The sequence below is a fragment of the Podarcis cretensis genome (genome assembly GCF_951804945.1).
Source record: "Podarcis cretensis genome assembly, chromosome: Z".
NCBI classification, from domain to species: domain Eukaryota; kingdom Metazoa; phylum Chordata; class Lepidosauria; order Squamata; family Lacertidae; genus Podarcis; species Podarcis cretensis.
The window spans coordinates 18,031,218-18,050,782 of NC_137184.1; the positions used below are offsets into that span (position 1 = coordinate 18,031,218).

The 19,565-nt window shown below is 48.1% G+C and overlaps 1 protein-coding gene across 1 annotated transcript in view; it reads left to right on the top strand.

Annotated features, from left to right (window-relative positions):
* The window catches only part of AGPAT2 (1-acylglycerol-3-phosphate O-acyltransferase 2), a 29,032-nt gene extending 10,069 nt beyond the window's left edge, over positions 1 to 18,963 (top strand). The window contains exons 2-6 of the mRNA XM_079961493.1: positions 7,829 to 7,962; positions 10,374 to 10,549; positions 11,603 to 11,698; positions 13,516 to 13,588; positions 14,221 to 18,963. Coding sequence (XP_079817619.1) covers positions 7,829 to 7,962; positions 10,374 to 10,549; positions 11,603 to 11,698; positions 13,516 to 13,588; positions 14,221 to 14,387 — 646 coding nt within the window. The 3' untranslated portion in view covers positions 14,388 to 18,963. The remainder of the gene's footprint in view (positions 1 to 7,828; positions 7,963 to 10,373; positions 10,550 to 11,602; positions 11,699 to 13,515; positions 13,589 to 14,220) is intronic.
* The last annotated feature ends 602 nt before the right edge of the window (positions 18,964 to 19,565 follow it).

The following is a 19,565-nucleotide window of genomic DNA, read 5'->3' on the forward strand; positions in this document are numbered from 1 at the left end:
GAGACCAATCTAACCACCTTCGACCTGGGACCTCCAAAATGTTGTCATTTGTGGACCGTAAGGTCCTCCGCGGGGCATACCAGGAGAGGCGGTCCCGTATAAAGTGATTCAAGGCTGCATAGATGGGTCTTCTGCATCAGCCCTTCCAATTTTATTCTCACAACAACCCTGTTGAGTTGAGAGTGAGAGGGGTTGCTTCAGACTTCACGGCACCTGGGCTTCCCTTTGTGCTCATGCTATGAATAAAGTGTGGCATTTTCATTTGGGCCTTTTCTGAGGAATCTTCAAAGTCCTTAGAGGTGCATGACCAAGTTGTGTGGCAATGCTGGCTACTCCTGTTTTTCAGAGAATTTGGTGCTTTGAATCAGGCTTACTGTATGAATTTATGGTTGAGGCCTTGTCAGAATGAGGCCACCCACACAGGCAAGAATAAGGAAACAAAACAAAAAAAGGCATTCTACATACCTAAGGATGCTTTTGCCTTTTATTTTTTTAACTGTTTTCTTGGGGGGGGGGTGGATTTCCTGGTGCAGCCGACATCTGTGTCATGAGGAAAATGTTGCAATGCTTTCTGATAGGGCTGTGGTGGTGGTGGAGCTGAGTGTAACATCATGACCCTATTGTCATTTCAGTCCTGGGTGAGGGTTCGAGATGCTGTAATCAGAGAGTGACTAAAAATCATGACATAAGGAGGTCAGAGGAAGTTGACTGTTGCAAAAACGCCGTGTTCCTTTTCGACAAACACTGTTTCCTGTGTGCAAAGTCTGTCTCTGTGTGTGTAAGGTTGTGTGAGTGAAGGGGGAGGAGGGAGAGGTGGAAGGCAGCAAGTCTGCTCTGGACTCGCCCCTGGCACAAAGAGAGGCTGCCTTAGACTGAGTCAGTCCATCTAATTCAGTGTCACCAACACTGACTGGTAGCAGCACTGGCTTTCCAGGGTTTTAGATTGGAGACATTCCCAGCCCTACCTTGATATTCCCAGAGGGATTGAACCTGGGCCCTTTGCATGCAGAGCAGGTGCTCCATCTCTGAACCCTGGTCCTTCCTCCTGGACAGAAGGTTGCCATAGAGCAGGGGTCAGTAAACTTTTTCAGCAGGGGGCCAGTCCACTGTCCCTCAGACCTTGTGGGGGGCTGGACTATATTTTGAAGAAGAAAAAATGAACGAATTCCTATGCCCCACAAAAAAAACCCAGAGATGCATTTTAAATAAAAGGACACATTCTACTCATGTAAAAACATGCTGATTCCCAGACCGTAGGTGGACCGGATTTAGAAGGCGATTGGGCCGGCTCCGGCTCCTGAGCCTTAGTTTGCCTACTCATGCCATAGAGGATGTTCCTCCCCCCTGTCTGCAAAAAAAAAAAACCAAAAAAACTAAAAACTAGCATGTTCTGTTGATTTTGCAAAGGAGGAGATGGAAGTGCCATGGCTTGCAAAACTGCAATGGATTGGCTCTTACTTCAGAACCATGGAATGGAGCCTTTCTTCATAGGAGTGGACCATTGCCAGAGGCAGGGCATCTCCAGCTAGGGCTGGGAGTGAGTCCCCCCCCCCTGCCCCCGCCCCAGTTTGCTCTGATTCAGTGAAAGGCAGCTTCCTAAAAAGAAGAAGAATACCACCTCAAGTGTTTCTAATGCTCTTGGGGTGGCTAACAACTGTGAAGCGAGGGCAGTAATTTTAGCAGTGCTTTACAGTGGTACCTCGGGTTACATACGCTTCAGATTACAGACCCCACTAACCCAGAAATAGTACCTCAGGTTAAGAACTTTGCTTCAGGATGAGAACAGAAATTGTGCTCCGGCCCTATTAGCTAAAGTGGTGCTTCAGGTTAAGATCTCTTCAGGTTAAGATTTCTGTGGTCTCCAGAAACTGGCATTCTTAAGCATTACTGCCTCCAACTGTGTATGCAGAGCATTGGCATTAGGGCTACTAGGCACTGAACACCTCATCTCCTCCATGAATTCATCCAGTTCTCTTTTAAAGCCATACAAGTTTGGTGGCCATCAGGGCCTCTTGGTCCTGGCCCACTGATGAGGCTGTGGGAGACACCCACCCTGAATGACAGACACCCAGGGAGGTGGCACCCACTTTGCCTCTGTCTCAGTGGAGAAGCGTCACCCTCAAGTGGCACAAATTTCTGGAGAGGTCTCTTTTAAATATTGTGAGATCTCATGGAGCACGTGAGACTTCACAAGACTTTGGCGGTATCTTGCAAGATGATATCTTGCAAGACAGATGTCAGATGTCAGAATCCGGATTCAAGAAATTGGATACATGGGTGCAAACTGACAAGAGCTCCACCTTCTCAACTGCTTAGAAGCGTGAGGGAAAAGCAGCCAGGCCAGTTTCTGGGGACGCGGCCTTCTTGCTGATGAGTTAATTTGCTGCAGAGCATCTAAGGGAGGAAAGGCGGTTCCAAACCCCAAAGCACCATGTATATTTCATGACTAAAAAAATTCCTTCCAGTAGCACCTTAGAGACCAACTAAGTTTGTTATTGGTGTGAGCTTTCGTGTGCATGCACACTTCTTCAGATACAGGTTTACTACACCTATCAGCTAATCACCCATTCCCACCATCCTTCTGAGTAATACCCGTCCCCACCTTCTCACTATATATAAAGTTCCGGTGACTTCTGTTTCAGTGTATCTGAAGAAGTGTGCATGCACACGAAAGCTCATAACAATAACAAACTTAGTTGGTCTCTAAGGTGGTGCTGGAAGGATTTTTAAAATTTTGTTTTGACTATGGCAGACCAACATGGCTACCTACCTGTAACTATTTCATGACTGTTTATTAAGTTTCTGTCCTAGGATACAAGAAAGGTAGTCTCTCTAGCATAAGATCACCCCCAGTGAGCTTCAGGACTGAGTTGGGAGGGATTTGAACCCTGGTCTCCATCAGGGCCTAGTCCTCATTTAATCCCCACAGCAACTCTGTGAGGTAGGTTATGCCGAGAGAGGTAGTTACCGGCCCCCAAGGTCACACCCATGACCTTTGTGACCAAATGGATGGGTTTAAACCCTGGTTTCTCCCAGGGCATAGGGACGTGGGTGGCCTCTTGGGCTTGCCAGTCAGAAGGTCGGCGGTTTTAATCCCTGCAACGGGTTGAGCTCCTGTTGTTCAGTCCCAGCTCCTGTCAACCTAGCAGTTTAAAAGCATGCCAGAAAGTTCGAGTAGATAAATAGGTACCGTTCCGGCAGGAAGGTAAACAGTGTTTGCTTGCTCTGCTCTGATTTTGGTGTTCCATTGCACCAGAAGCGGCTTAGTCATGCTGGCTACATGACCTGGAAAAAACTGTCTGCGGACAAACGCCCGCTCCCTCAGCCTGTAAAGCGAAATGAGTGCCGCAACCCCAGGGTCGTCTGTGACTGGACTGAACTGTCAGGGGTCCTTAACCTTTACCTTTTGTCTCCCAGGGCACCTAACAACTATACTCCAACACACTAGAGAGGCAACAGGCCATTCTGGGCTTTTGAAGCTGGAAGGTGGGGCAAGTTACACATTATCCCAAGAGTGCACACACTAGCTAGAACACTCATCCACCACTCGTCTGCTCTCACCTGAGAGAGGGCAGGGTCCACTCCACTGCTCTCATGTGCCCAGGGAGGAGTTCTCTGGAGAGAAGCCAGCTACAGAAAGGAAGAGGCTTGGTGCCTCGTGAACCAAACAACTGAGGACCTCCTGTACTCCAGCCAGGGTGGCAAAGCACTTCATGCTGGTCAGTGTAGACAACAATACTGCGCTAGATGGACCAAGGGTTTGACTCAGGCAGCTTCCTAGGGACGCGGGTGGCACTGTAGTCTAAACCACTGAGCCTCTTAGGCTTGCTGACAGAGCTCCCATTCCTCGGTCCCAGCTCCTGCCAACCTATCGGTTCGAAAGCACACCAGTGCAAGTAGGTAAATAGGCACTGCTGTGGCGGGAAGGTAAATGGCATTTCCGTGCGCTCTGGCACTCGTCACGGTGTTCTGTTGCACCAGAAGCGGTTTAGTCATGCTGGCCACATAACCCGGAAAAACCTGTCTGCGGACAAATGCCAACTCCCTTGGCCTGAAAGCGGGATGAGCGCCACAACCCCATAGTTGCCTTTGACTGGACTTAACCATCCAAGGGTCTTTTACCTTTACCTTTACCAATGCAGCTTCCTATGTTCATCATCATCACCATTATCAATACCTTCCTGTATAATTCAGCTCCTTATTGAGAACCATGATGACTTGCTTGTTCTTCTTAGGGGAAGGGCTACAGCTTGATGGAAGCACATCTGCTTTGCATCTCCTAGGTTCAATCCCAAAGACAATTACAATGCAGCAATAATTTGTCATGATTCAACACAAATCCAGCTGTTAAGGGATGTCTGGGGGTGTTGGTGAGGCATAGTACCACTGGTGGGGGACATGCTGTGCTTCTTCCGGGGATAGTCTGTCCACCTTGGGTCCCCACCCTGCACTCAGCTCTCACCTGTGGCCCCTAGAAGCTGTCAGCATGCAACAGCAGCTTCAACTGGCCAGCTAAACCAGGCGAGGAACTTCCCCTGCATGTGAAGACAGGCTGCGGTGGACAAGACCAATAGTGGGTCCAATGGTCAAGAAGGTTTGAAGGGAGACCATCTAGGAGAAGGAAAACTCTGATCTTATACCTTTGCTGCCTTGCAGGACATCTTCTGGAAAAGAGAAGACTAAGCAGTAAACCATACACAATTCCAGAGTGAAGTCTGTGGGGCGGTTGGGTGGCACCTTGTATGCCTCCTTTGGGCAACTCCTTCAGCCAGACTAGTGCCAAACATATAGCTCTGGCTTTAAGAGAGGATTGTGGAGGGAGACAAGACTATCAATGGCTACTTGACATGATGGCTGTGCTCTACTGGAGGCAAGATGCCTCTGGACACCAGTTGATGGTAATCACAAGCGGAGAGTTTCTGCTGTTGTGTTCCTGCTTGTGACCTTCCCATTGGAGGCATTTTGCTGACAACTGTGAAAAGACAATGTTGGATGAGATGGGGCTTTGGTTCAATCAGCAGGACTCTGTCCATGGAGGACTACTGTGTTTGCAGGCCTTCCATCCCCAGGGGCAGTCTAGCTCAGAAGGGCAGTTGCCGGGAGGTACAGGTGGGGAGAGTTGCTGTTGCATTTGTGTCCTGCTTCGCGACTTCCCTTTGCAGTACCTGGTTGGCCACTTTGAGGACAGAAAGGTGGACTAGGTGGGCCATTGGTCAGATCCAGCAGGCTCTTCTTACCTTCTTAAGGTGGGTGGTGTAGATTTCCTGGGAAATTTTCATGTGCAAATTAGAGTGATTTGCATAGTGAATTTATTGGGGTCACTAAACTTTAAGCTTACTGAGATCATCTGGTTGACTGTTGCTAGTTCTCCTGTATGTTGCAGAGGCCAAGCTGGCCTCCATTAACATCGCAGAATTGAAGAGTTGGAGGGAAACAGAGGGTCATCTAGTCCAAACTCCTGCAGTGTTAGGAGTTGGCCATTTATTTTCTCCGCTCCCGTGTTGTTCAGAACAGTCTTCCAGCAGAGATTCATCAGGCACCCTCACTTTTGACTTTCAGGCATCTTGGTTTTGTTTTGTTTTTATGCTGTCCTTTTATATTTTTTGTTGGGGAGGTCAGGCTGGATGATGCCCCAAGTCCTTTCTGATTCTGGGGTCCCGTGCCCAGTGAGGGTTAGCATCTAATGGAGGAGGTTGCTGAACAGGTCAGACAAGTTTCTTCGTAAGAACTTAGCTCAGAGGTTTTCAACCTTTTTGTGTCCATGGTTCCCTTGACCAACTACATTCTTTCTGCGGCTCCCCTGTGGGGAAACATGCTCTGAGCCTCAGAAGCTGTTATGCCACCCCTTGCCAGCAGCCCCTCACCCCCTTTTGAACACCCTCCCTTGTGTTCACTTGGCTTCCTCTCCTTTCCCCCTTCTTGGGAGTCTTCTGGGCAGCAACTGCAGCCGCCCCAGTCTCAGAACCGCCAAAGGAGACTTGGCAACTGTGAATGTGAGGCTTGCACCTTACTCACCTTGGGTGGCAGCAGTGGGCACCACCAGGTCTGCCTGCCCAGCCTCCCACTTGTCTGCCCATTCCCAACAGCCAGGGCTGACAGGCTGGCTGGCTGGGCTCCCTCACCCACTTGCTTGCTTACTCCAAGGCAGCCTCAACTCCTGGCCAGCCCCAGAGGCCCCATTCACCTGTGGAGCTTTTAGCCAGGGCTGCTGCAGCAAACAGCAACACAAGTCTTTGGGAGGCAGAGGTGCAAGAGGGCATCAGAGGAGGAAGGGGAGGAAAGAGGGACAGAGGCCAGTGTTGCCCGCGGCACCCCTGACCATCATTCAAGGCACCCCAGGGTACCACGGCACACTGGTTGAAAATCCTTGCCTTTGCTGGCCACATACACATTCTCATCAGCATCCCCAAAGAATGAGCCAGGTTGCAATAACTACAACTGAGTGATGGGGCCCTCCAGACTAATGGGGGGGGGGAGTGAGCTTTCCTCCACCCCTTTCACCTACTTGCAAGGGGGAAACAAAAGCCAGAGAGGTGTGTTATGAGCTGAGCTGGAAGCAGCCTGGAAGCTGGAGACACAGAGACCTGCTTGCTCTGTGCTGGATCCAAAGCTATGACTAATGGAAAAGCAAGATTTGTTGGTGCAATTATTATTATTATTATTATTATTATTATTATTATTATTATTATTTGTACCCCACCCACTCTCGGTGGCTTCCAACAAAGATTAAAAACACATTAAAATGACACACATTAAAAACTTCCCTGAACAGGGCTGCCTTCAGATGTCTTCTAAATGTCAGGTAGTTGTTTATCTCTTTGACATCTGATGGGAGGGCGTTCCACAGGGCAGTGCCATTACCGAGAAGGCCCTCTGCCTGGTTCCCTGTAGCTTTGCTTCTCGTAGTGAGGGAACCGCCAGAAGGCCTTCGGCGCTGGACCACAGCGTCTGGGCAGAACGATGGGGGTGGAGATGCTCCTTCAGGTATACTGGGCCGAGGCCGTTTAGGGCTTTAAAGGTCAACACCAACACTTTGAATTGTGCTCGGAAATGTACTGAGAGCCAATGTAGGTCTTTCAAGACCGGTGTTATGTGGTCTCGGCGGCCGCCCCCAGTCACCAGTCTAGCTGCCGCATTCTGGATTAGTTGTAGTTTCCGGGTCACCTTCAAAGGTAGCCCCACATAGAGTGCATTGCAGTAGTCCAAGCGGGAGATAACTAGAGCATGCACCACTCTGGCGAGAAAGTCCGCAGGCAGGTAGGGTCTCAGCCTGCGTACCAGATGGAGCTGGTAGACATCTGCCCTGGATACAGAATTGACCTGTGCCTCCATGGACAGCTGTGAGTCCAAAATGACTCCCAGGCTGCACACCTGGTCCTTCAGGGGCACAGTTACCCCATTCAGGACCAGGGAGTCCTCCACACCAACCCGCCCCCTGTCCCCCAAAAACAGTACTTCTGTCTTGTCAGGATTCAACCTCAATCCATTAGCCGCCATCCATTCTCCAACCACCTCCAGGCACTTGCACAGGACCGTCACCGCCTTCACTGGTTCTGGTAATGCTATGAGCCCCTTCATCCTATGCTCAGGTTGTGAATATGTGTAAAAAGAATCACATATCCTGAAGACACCACAGCGTCCACTGACCTTCATTCCAAGGAAATTAAACCCAGGGTCAAGCACTTGGAATCCCTGGAGTCTCTCACTATTTGGCGATTGGGGTGGCATGTAACGATTTTTTCCTCAAGTAGCCAGTCGCTTTTCATGTGATTTTATTTGTTTAAAATGCTCCCATTACCTGACCTCTCATTTCCTCTCCTGCCTACAGGATCATCAAAAATGTTGTCCGGAGCTTCAAGTACTTATATGGGCTGAGGTTTGACAAGAAGGGCCTAGAGCACTTCGAGGTCGAGGGGCCCTGCGTCATCGTTTCGAACCATCAAAGCATCTTGGACATGATGGGTGAGAATAGCCAGAAGAAGCTTCCCCTTGACCCAGCACTCAAAACTGGTTCACGTGGTGATGACATTTTCCCAGAGTAGAACAGAAATACAGAATATAAAATGCAACATAATTTGTATAAACATGAACAGCTAAGTGAGGCAGCAGTAACTAAACAACAACAACCAGTGCTCACCTAGCCCAGAATATAAAATACAGTTCATTGCACAGGCTGCTTGAAACATGGTATTCAGAGCCTTTTTTAAAGAGTTGTTTGTGGTGATGTTCAAGAGGTTAACAGGCAACGAATAGCAATGAACTACAAAGCTTTGGAACCACCACTAAAAAGGCACCCTCTCTCTAGAATCCCCACCAATTTCACTACCCGAAGGCAGAGGGCAAATGACTAGGGCCAACATTTCCAATCTTTAATGTGCAGGCAGGTTGAAATGGGTACAAATGGCCTTCCAAATAATTGTTGTCCCAAAGCATTTTGGGCTTTAAAGAATTACACACACACAAAAAACCACAGTGCTTTGAATTGGGCACCTAAGCACACCAACCAGCAATACAATGGAGATGATAAAGGCATTTTGAAGTCTGGTGGCTGCCTTAAAAACCATCTGAAGTCTCCGAGTCATCTATAAGGGCAGCCCCATACAGTGCTCATTACAGAAGTTAAGCCTAGATCTAATTAGAACACAGATGGCTGCAGCTAGGTCCACTGTAAGACATTTTTAAATATATATATTAGTTGACTGAATATCTGTTGGCTGCTCAAGCACAGATGTCTAAAGATTAAATCAGGGCAGGGAACCCTTTTTAACTTGAGGGCTGCATTCTATTAGAAACCCATAAAGGGGTCGCATGCTGGTGGGGGGTGGAGCCATAGACTAGGACCTGAGTGTTACAGCAGATGAGACTCTTAACCTTTTGTCCAGTGAATCCTGCGAAAGTTGGAAGTTTCGACAAAAGGACACCCTGCACATCTCTCCATCTTCTAAATTTAGATCAGGGGTTGGCAACCTAAGGCCCATGGGCCGGTAGCGGCCCACAGGGCTTGTCTAACAGACCCATGGCAACCCCTGCCACCCCCCAGCCCACTCTTACTGGCACAGCACAGGGACTGACTTCTGGGTTGATGGCGCCTGTGTGCATGTGCACAGGTGCTCCTCTGACCTGGATGTGCACCAGAAATAGTGTGTGTGCATGGGCACTCCCCTGAACCAGAAGAGCGCACGTGCGCACACGCTCCAGCCCATCCTCCGACGTACGGAACATGGACCGGCCCATCATCTGGTAACCTTGCCAACTCCTGGTTTAGATCCTATCAAAGTATCGACATAGTTTTGAAAGAGGTGCAAGGTTTATCCTGTTTGTTTGTTTGTTTGCTTGCTTGCTTGCTTGCTTGCTTGCTTGCTTGCTTGCTTGCTTGCTTGTTGTTACCTGCCCTTCACCCCAAGGCCCCAGGACGAGTTACAAAATTTAAACAGTTTAAAACAACATACAACTATAAAAATGAAGTGGATCCTTATGCAGGAAGAAGACCCTCTGTGTTAACCTCAGCACCCAAGAGGGTCTGTAGGGAAGGAGGGGGTCTTTCAGGTATTTGGATCCTGAGTTGTTTTAGGGCTTTGAACACTAAAGTGAGCACCTTGAATTGGGCCCAGAAATGAACTGGTGATTGCTAACTCTCTCACCAGCACTGTAAGGTAGGTCAGGCACCAGCGGGGTCTTCTCTGTCCAAATCTAACACTCCTGCCCTGTGTTGCCGCAATGGGGACTCCCTGATAAGGGAAAGGGAGAGGATCTGTACTGGACCACAGAGTAGAACTCAGCATCCTGCCTGCTCTCCTAGAATCATAGAGTTGGAAGAGACCACAAGGGCCATCGAGTCCAACCCCCTGCCAAGCAGGAAACACCATCAGAGCACTCCTGACATATGGTTGTCAAGCCTCTGCTTAAAGACCTCCAAAGAAGGAGACTCCACCACACTCCTTGGCAGCAAATTCCACTGTCGAACAGCTCTTACTTTCAGGAAGTTCTTCCTAATGTTTAGGTGGAGTCTTTTTTCTTGTAGTTTGGAATCATTGCTCCGTGTCCGCTTCTCTGGAGCAGCAGAAAACAACCTTTCTCCCTCCTCTATGTGACATCCTTTTATATATTTGAACATGGCTATCATATCACCCCTTAACCTCCTCTTCTCCAGGCTAAACATGTCCAGCTCCCTTAGCCGTTCCTCATAAGGCATCGTTTCCAGGCCTTTGACCATTTTGGTTGCCCTCCTCTGGACACCTTCCAGTTTGTCAGTGTCCTTCTTGAACTGTGGTGCCCAGAACTGGACACAGTACTCCAGGTGAGGTCTGACCAGAGCAGAATACAGTGGCACTATTACTTCCCTTGATCTAGATGCTATACTCCTATCCCTTTAGGCTTGATGGAGATCCTCCCAGAACGCTGCGTCCAGATCGCGAAGCGGGAGCTCCTCTACTTCGGCACCGTGGGCCTCATCATGTACCTGGGTGGTGTCATCTTCATCAACCGGAAGAGAACCAGCAACGCCAAGTCCGTGATGGCCGGAGTGGGCCAAGCCATGATGAAAGACAATGTGAGTTGCAGGCAGGAGGCGGGTTGCAAATATGTTTGCATGTGCACGCACTTGAGAATTGCACTGTGGCATTTCATCTCCAGTAGTTTTATCCAGTGGTTTTATCCTAAAATGCCACTGATCACCTCAATGAAACCTACAAAGTATTACCTGTGTATATCAGTCACTTGTGAGAAGAAGAGTTATCCTTTATTTCATTGTATTTAAACTGGCATTTTAAACTCAAGCATTGGGTCCCAGGTGGCGTCCTGCAATGAGCACATGCAATGACACACAGGATGGTCCTTCTGACTAGGTAAAGGTAAAGGTACCCCTGCCCGTACGGGCCAGTCGTGTCCAACTCTGGGGTTGCGCGCCCATCTCGCTTAAGAGGCCGGGGGCCAGCGCTGTCCTTCTGACTATTCTTCATTTATTCTTCCGTGGATATCCCTCTCCACCCCCCCAAAGGAGCTCAAGATGGCGTACATGGTTCCCCCTTCTGCTCATTTAATCTCCACAACGACCCTGTGAGGGAGGCTAGGCTGAGAGGCAGTGACTGGCAGCCAAAGTACCGCCAGTGAGCTTCACTGCCAAGTGAGGAGTTGAACCCTGGCGTCTCCCAGGTCCTAGCCCACATTTAATCCCTGCAGCAGCCCTGTGAGGTAGATTAGACCGAGAGAGAATAACTGGCCCAACGTCACACCCAGTGAGCTTCATGGCTGAGTGAGGATTTGAACCCTGGTCTCCCAGGTGCTAGTCTGACACTCTAACCACACTCGCTTTATAGGACATCATCTCAGTAATCCTAACAACAATCCTGCAGGGTGGGCCAGAATTATTTCTTGCCTCCCATCTTGTAGCAGATGGTAGACAGAGGGATCTTACTCTCTTAAGACAAAGTGAAGTGAATTCATAGGAGACACAAGGTTTGAACCAAAGCTCTGAGAAGCTGAAGTCCTTCTAAGCATCATGGCAGAGTGGGGGTTTGAACCCTGGCCTCTCAGGTCATGATCTAGCACTCTAACCACTAGGACACACTGTCGGACTTTGAGAGTTGTATGTGTCTTTCTACAGGTCAAGGTGTGGATCTACCCAGAGGGTACCAGGAACGGGAATGGGGAGTTGTTGCCGTTCAAGAAGGGAGCTTTTCATCTTGCCATTCAGACACAGGTAACCAACAGATTTGTTCATGCGAAGCATGCACAGTGGTTAGAGACCCCACCCCATCTTTATTCAGCATTTTGTACTTGTTTAAGGGGTGGTTACAAGCAAACGGAGATTCATCCTGATTTGCTTGTGTTTAGTATTTACATACCTTCCCATTAATCATTAGTTTACCACACTTTAAAGGTAAAGGGGCCCCTGACCGTTAGGTCCAGTCACAGACAACTCTGGGGTTGCGGCGCTCATCTCACTTTACTGGCTAAGGGAGCTGACATTTGTCCGCAATCAGTTTTTCTGGGTCATGTGGCATCATGACTAAACCACTTCTGGCGCAACGGAACACTGAAACCAGAGCAGCGCATGGAAATGCCATTTACCTTTCCGCCAGAGCGGTACCTGTTTATCTACTTTCACTTTTTGGTGTGCTTTTGAACTGCTAGGTTGGCAGGAGTTGGGACAGAGCAATGAGAGCTCATCCCGTCCTTGGGATTCAAACCACCAACCTTCCAATCAGCAAGCCCTAGGCTCAGTGGTTTAGACCACAGTGACACCCTTAAACCCCCTTTAAACCATTAAACCCCCTTTCATTGCATGAAATTTGGAAGGCAATGGAAGAGTGCGCCGTTGTGAGTGAAGTCAAACTTTTGGAGGGTTACAGTGCCAGCTATGGCTGTAGAGACCGATGCAGGAGAGACATGTTTCGTTGCAGCATGTTGTTGCAACAACATGGTTGTTATGCTGCAGGTGCAGCGTGGCATTTCTTCTCTGTAGTCATCCAAGCAGTCAACTCTCCTCTGCTGGTCACTGATATGGATGCACAACTTGTCTGTCTCTAGGCACTGCTGTCATCTGCATGGGATTCCCACACGGTGGGATTAATGTTGCCAGCCTTCATGCCATGTTTGTAGACATCTTTGTAATGTGGAGTTGGTCTGCCTGCAGGCCTGGTGCCTGAAGCCAGCTCCCAAAGAGAGAATCCCTTTGGGGATCCCCAAGGACGTGCATGAACCAAATGTTCCAGTACATGCAGTGGAATCACCCCCATGAAATAGTGACAGACAGAGGCCAGCCCATTATATGAAGCCCAAAAGAAGGTCCTGAGTGCAGCAGTCCTCCTCTGCCGTTATTCCTCAGCAACAGAGGTAGACTGCCTCTGAGCATGGAGGCTCCATTTTCAGCAATCATGCTTCCTGCAGTTGGATCAGGCCAATAGCTCATTTAATCCAGCATCCTATTCTCAGAGTGGCCAACCAGATGGCTATATGGGAAACACACAAGCAGGACAAGCAACAACAACTCACACCTCCATCAGTTTCCAGCAACTGTTATTCAGAAGCATTGCTGCCCCCAACTGTGGAAATGAAGCATAGCCTTTATGGCTGCTAGTGCCCTTCCATAGCCCTCTCCTCCAGTCATTTGTCTAATCCTCTCTTAAAGGCATCTGTGCTGATGACATTGCTGCCACTTCCATAGTGTAACTCTTTGTGCACTTTGTGAAGAAGGACTTTCTTTTCTCATTCAGTTTTATTGGATGTTCTCTCATTCAGAGGGAGTGAGGAATAGCTTTTCTCTATCCACTTTCTCCACGCCAGGCATCATTTTGTAAACTTCTATCATGTCGCCTCTTACTTGCTTTTAATTGCACTGCTGTTGCATCAGTGTCACCTTGCAGAAGATACCCATTCCAAAATCTGTGAACCCAGAGGGATCCTAGGGCCAAAAGTGGGGTATAAATCCTTTTTTAATATGCATGCAGTAGCAACAACAGCAGATCTCTTTGAGGTCAGTTGCTAATCATCCTCCATGCCTTCTCTTGTCTCCAGGTCCCAGTAATTCCTGTGGTGTATTCCTCCTTCTTATCATTTTACAATTCAGAGAAGAATCTCTTTACATCAGGTATGGTAGTGGCTGGTCTGCAAACTGTCCTCTTCCCAGACCCTGTGCATTATTTTTAAAAGGAGAGGTCTGCCTGGTGGTCTGGACCCTTGCACAAAATAGCCAATATTCCAAAGCCCTTTCAGGGTTAATTCAGGGGGGTTGCTGTCACTGGAGGCTGCCCCATTGACAGGGACTTCTTGGTGTTGGCTCCCCATTTTGTGTAATGCCCTCCCTGGCAAGGTGCATCTGTATCTCTCACTACTGATTTCCAGGAAGAATGTTTAAACATTCCCAGTTATCCAGGCACTTGGTGGCGTTTTTTAGTGTGGCAGCATCTGCACGTTGGAACTCCCTGCCTGTTGACATCAGACAGACACCTTTGCAGTACTCTTTTCGGCACCTGCTAAAAACATTTTGATTAGACAAGCTTGCCCAGATGTTTAGAAAGTTGATGCCACTTTTAAGCTGGCTTTAGTGTATTGTTATCTTAACCTTTCAGAAATCTTAGATTATTGTTGTTGTTTTCTTATCGATAATTTAGTTATTTTATCTGTTTTACAACCTCTTTGTTTTTTGTTTGTTTTTTTACAGTCAAGCGATGTATAAATTTGACAAAATAAATACATAAATAATTTGTTTACCCTCACCAGGCAAAATCCAGGTCGAAGTCTTGCCCCCCATACCAACTGAGGGTCTGACTACCATGGACGTTGACGACCTCACCGACAGATGTTACAGCAGCATGAGGGCGACCTTCCTCAGGCTGTCGGGGAGGCCCAGTGAAGTCAACGGAGAGGCATCCAGCCTTGCACAGTGATAACTTTTTGAAGACCCCCGTGCAAAAGATGCACACCTTTCGAAACGACCTGTTGCCAAAAACGAAACTTTGTGGTGATTCTTCTTTGCTTAGGATGGAGGAGGAAAGTTCGCAAACTCTTCCTCAAAGTCCTAGGGAAAGGGAGATGGGGGAGGGAACGCCTCTGCATATATCTATCATTATCATTCCTGTTCTCGTCTTCGGCTTCTCTTCCCCAGATCAGCCACCACCAACGCACAAATTAAACTCTTCAACTTGTTGCTGTGACCCTTTGGAGTTTTGGGGGAAAGCCCCTTTGACTGTCCAAAATCCAGGCAGAAATGTGTTCATTTTTTTTCTCTCTCTCTCCTCTGCTTACTTGAAAGGGGTTGGATCTCACCTGTTCAGCCATTCCCTATGTTCTAGGGTTATTGTTCCTTCAGCCACACCTCATCTCCATGGGGCTCTATGGGGCTCTAGGTCCCGTCCCCCCTTCCCTTTGGAAGTTGAGAACAGTGTTAACAACTTTGCCTCAAGTTTGTATAACTGGACAGGGAATTATGAAATGATGTCTCTCAGCACTGTGGAGGTCTTTCACTGCTTGGGGTATGTGTTTTCCACACACACATTCCTTAGACACGCAATGTCTCCCTTCCTAAATATCAGTGCAATTCCAACAGTCTGGGGCCCACTTCTCATTGGGTGGGAGCAATGTCCCGAAATGGGTTTCTGTACAGAAACAAGTAGTAATAATGGGAGGTGCTGGCTTTTTATCATTTTAATCATATGTACTTTAGAGGATTTGGGTGCAGAGTTCCAGGATGGGCTGGAGGGGGAACCCCACCAAGGACGGTCTCTGTGAAACTCCAAGGATGGAGGGTCTCCATTGGAGCCGCAAAAACCTTAGCTTGTCCTTTTGTGTTGGTTCTCTGTTTTATGTTGTGGGTAGAGGGGAATGTCTCTGGGAAAGGGGTATTGGAGGTAGGAGAGCTTTGGGCTTCAAATACCAGAGTTTCTGTTAACTTGGAAAGTCGTCCTTGCTTTTTAACAGGGTTGGGGGAATCCGGATGTTGTCGGATTTCCATCTGCTCTAACCACAGTGATGGATGCTGGGAATTGTAGTCTCGTCAACATCTGGACAGCTACAGATGTTAGCCTTCCATGAGGTCAGGCCAAAGGCCCATCATTATGATGGGAAGCAAGTGACGTCTCCCCATCTGTTGGGAGCTGCAGATGTCAAATGGATGTACGTGTCAGGGGAGTTTGGTAGCCAGAATGAAGCTCAAACTCACTCAAGAGCAGGGTAGCATTTTCTCAAACATTTGGCTAAGTTCCCTGCACTGCCTGCCTCCTTTTGTTTAAAGGAAGGGAAACACTCCCAGTAAGTTGCAATTGCAGGTGGATCCTGCAAAAATCTCGCAGTTGCATTTTGCTTCAGGGGTGTGATCCCACAGCCAGCTTCTGCTGGCCAGGATCTTGTGATCTTGTGTAGGGCGATGTTTCCAAAGGATTTGTTCCATTCTGTTTTTAGGGCACAATCTGGAAAAGCTCCACTATGCGGGTGGCTAACCCTGCTTGCCCACCAGAGGTTCTTGGGGCTTCCCATCAGCCAGCATGACCAGTGGTCAAAGACAACAATGATGGGAGTTCCACTCCAGCAAAATCTGGAGGGCCACAGGTGTTATTCGGCACTTCTTTCATACATAAGAAATGCCCATGAACTAGACTTGTTGGTGTTCTTTGGGGCCGGGGCCTTGTCACGCAAGTGTGTCCCTCTGGCCTGAGTTCGTGGCCTGCTTAGTTCACCATCTCTGGGCACAAATAATCAGTTTGGGTGTCGTCATAGGGGACAGGTGTGTGGTGAACTAGGCTGGCTCGTCAGATGGGCAGGGATTGCTCAAGGTCATGCTATGTTTTAATGTTCTTAGACGGAAAGTTGGGGAATTTTGGGCCACTGTTTTTGTTGAAAGGGCTGTGTGTGCGCAGATCCACTCTGATTCCTAAAAGACCAGCTGCTCTTCAAGAGTGCCTGTAATAGGTGCGTCTTCTTGGAGCAGATGTATTTTCTCCAAATGAAAAAAATAAAATAAAATCATATTGTTAATAGCTATAAGATTTGAGAAACTGCAAAATCTCCTCAAGCACTTGGGTGCTTCTCTTTCAGCTGGGGAAAAACCCAAAGCATTAAGTGTTGGGCTCAAGATCTGTAGACAGGTAGGCAGTGGGGGGGGGGACTTTTGCTCCTGTTAACATGGTGACTGGTGGGGCATTTCCTTCTGCACCATGAAGGGGGGCAGTCTGTGCCAACCTCCATGTTTCAGACTTCAAACACGTATTATCATCATCTCTGAAACTTGGCCACCTTGACTGAGAGCTGATGGGAGATGGCATCCCAACACCATCCTGAGGGTACCCACCCCCATCCAGGCTGAGGGGGGTACCCTTCTCTATTTGGGTGTCATCAACCAGGACACAGTACCACCCTCCCACCCAAATACAACCCTGGGAATAATAATGGATTTTTGCTTAAAAGAAGGCACACACACACTTTCCGAAGTTCTTTGTGTAAAGAGTGTCCTCAGCATGGACTTGAAGGGCTATCAGCAGGTCCTGATCCATGCTCAACCCTCTCTTCAGAGCAAGTGGGGCTTATCTCAGTTGCCCTCTTGTTCCACATCTAAGGCAGGAATGCACTCAGGGAAAAGAAGCCCATAGGCCCTTGAGCAGAGCTGCCCCCTCACTCCAAGAACGGAAGGAGGCTTGAAAGCCAAATTGCTTCTGGGGTGTGTTTGTTTTACAAGACTTGTTCTAGTTTTACAAACATGTTTGCACAAAGGCAAGTTAGGCAAAAGTGACCAGCACCAGGGAAAGTTTCTGTCTGGCCTGCTTTTTTGGCTCTCGGTTCCAAGTGATAATTTTGTTTCCAAGCCACAAATAGGATGTGGCCATGGTTTCTCTCTTGCTTAGCGGCAGGTGAGCGCTGGAGTCTTCATCTCCATGGCTGGACATGGGCAGGGCAGTGTGGCACAGGGCACCCAATTGCTGAAACTGCAAAACCCAGCAGATTCTCTGCAGCCTGCCTGCCTTTCAAAACAGCTGTGCCAGTGTCCACCAAGTTTGATTAATAACCCCACTCTGGAGGAATAGGGAAAACAGGGATCAGAGTAAGGCAGCCTGCTTCCACCTGCCTGCACCCTCCAGGTGTTGCTGGACTCTCAGCCCCCATCACCCTCTCTGGCTATGCCCATGGGACCAACGGCACTTGGGAGTTCAACTCTGATATTCCAGAGGCTGCCAAGTTGGGGAAGGCTGCAAGTAAGTCACACCCCTTGAAAGCATTTTTGGGTGGGAGGAAATAAAGGGCTGTATCCAGCATTAGTCCTATGCAGAGTAGACCAACTGAACAAACTTGATTTTCCATGGCTGTAGTTGGATAAAGCCTAGAGGTTTTCTCTGTTTCAAGTTAGGAGTGCGAGGTAAGATTAAAGACACAGACCCCCCCCTCCCAACTTGGGCAGCTGAGATGCTTTGGCACAGATGATGCAGTCCACAAACTGTTACCCTTCAGATGCTGTTTGTTTCCCCAACTCCCATGAGCCCTTCCCAGATTCCCATGGCAAATGTTCTGCAGTGGTGATTGGAGTTGCTGTTGAACACCTGGAGGGTACCATGTTGATGAGCAGCTGATGTGGCCAAACCTTCATAGTCCATTCTGAGGGCTTCCTAGCCATGGGTCAGAGTGGTTTTCTATCTTCCCCACTGCTTTTCCAAGGAAAACCCACTCTATACTAGCTTCTATAGGAAATAACCATTAAGGTGTTGTCATTTCCAGTAGCTCTTGATAACTTGTCCACACTCTATATAAACTACTTATACAGTCGTGCCTTGGTTGTCGGAACGCCTTATGGCTCAAACGTTTTGGCTCCCGAACACTGCAAACCCAGAAGTGAGTGTTCCGGTTTGCGAACGTTCTTTGGAACCCAAACGTCCGACGGGGCTTCCACGGCTTCCGATTGAGCGCAGGAAGCTCCTGCAGCCAATCGTAAGCCTCATATTGGGTTTTGAACATTTTTGGAAGTCGAACAGACTTCCAGAACAGATTCCGTTCATCAGCCAAGGTACAACTGTACTATGATTCAAAAAGTCAAAGAAAACCAAATTGCTGTTTGCTGGATAAGGAGTGGGTTTTCCAGGGAGAAAGTGGCAACACAAATGAAAGTGTGGGTCAGACCCATGTGTTTATGTACAGGAATTGGCCAGGGATGGGGGGCTGCCACCCTCTTGCCACTTGTGTTAGGAAGACAGGATTAGGGACTAGCTGCTTGTTCCAGGCCAAACTGTTCCACTTCCAGGCTAAAGATATTTTTTCCAGTGATCATTTTGGGGGGTGTTAATGGGGACCTCCTTGGACTGTGCAGTCTGGGACACTGTGTTTGACCCTGGCTGCAGGAGTGGGGCTGCCTTCATGCACAGATCCTCTACATGGACAGAGAGAGAAAGAAATGCCTCTAGCAATCAGTGGCTGCATGCTGTTGATGTTTTGAGGGGGGGAAATGTGTGGTCTGATTTTTATAAAGCACAATTTATTTAAAGAGAAGTGTCTCTGATGTGGTGTGATTCATTTTGCAGAAAGAGCTTTGCTGTTTGGGGCAGCGGGAAGAGGTCTCAAATGCTCCCTTGGTGTTTGCACAATTAGGCTGGTTGTCACCCACCCTGCAATGTATTTAATGGTTCGAGATGAAATGATTGGCCTTAAAATGGTATGACTTTGAAAATTCATACCAGGATTATCACAACAACTATCCAACAGAGCCTTATTCCACCTTCCCCCACCCCCAAAATGTGCAGATATATTGCCACTGAATGGGGAGGCTCTGTGAAGTTCTAAAATCCTCTACTCTTGAGGCCTGTGTTTATTTATTTCATACAATTTATATACCACTTGATTGTGTAAGAAAACAAAAACAATCCTCAAAGCGGTTCACTAAAATAATAAAATTATCAAGATGAAAAATTAGCAACAATAATTTAAGTCTTTTGAAAAGTTGAAATAACAATAGATTAAAAAGAGACTAAAACTGGCACCTGTATAGCCTGTATAGGCTTGTCTAAACAATGTTTCAGAGGGCACCCATGGGGTGTCAATAGACAGGGAGTTCCCAATGTAGGCACTCATGATCAAATATGAGTGGGTGTGTA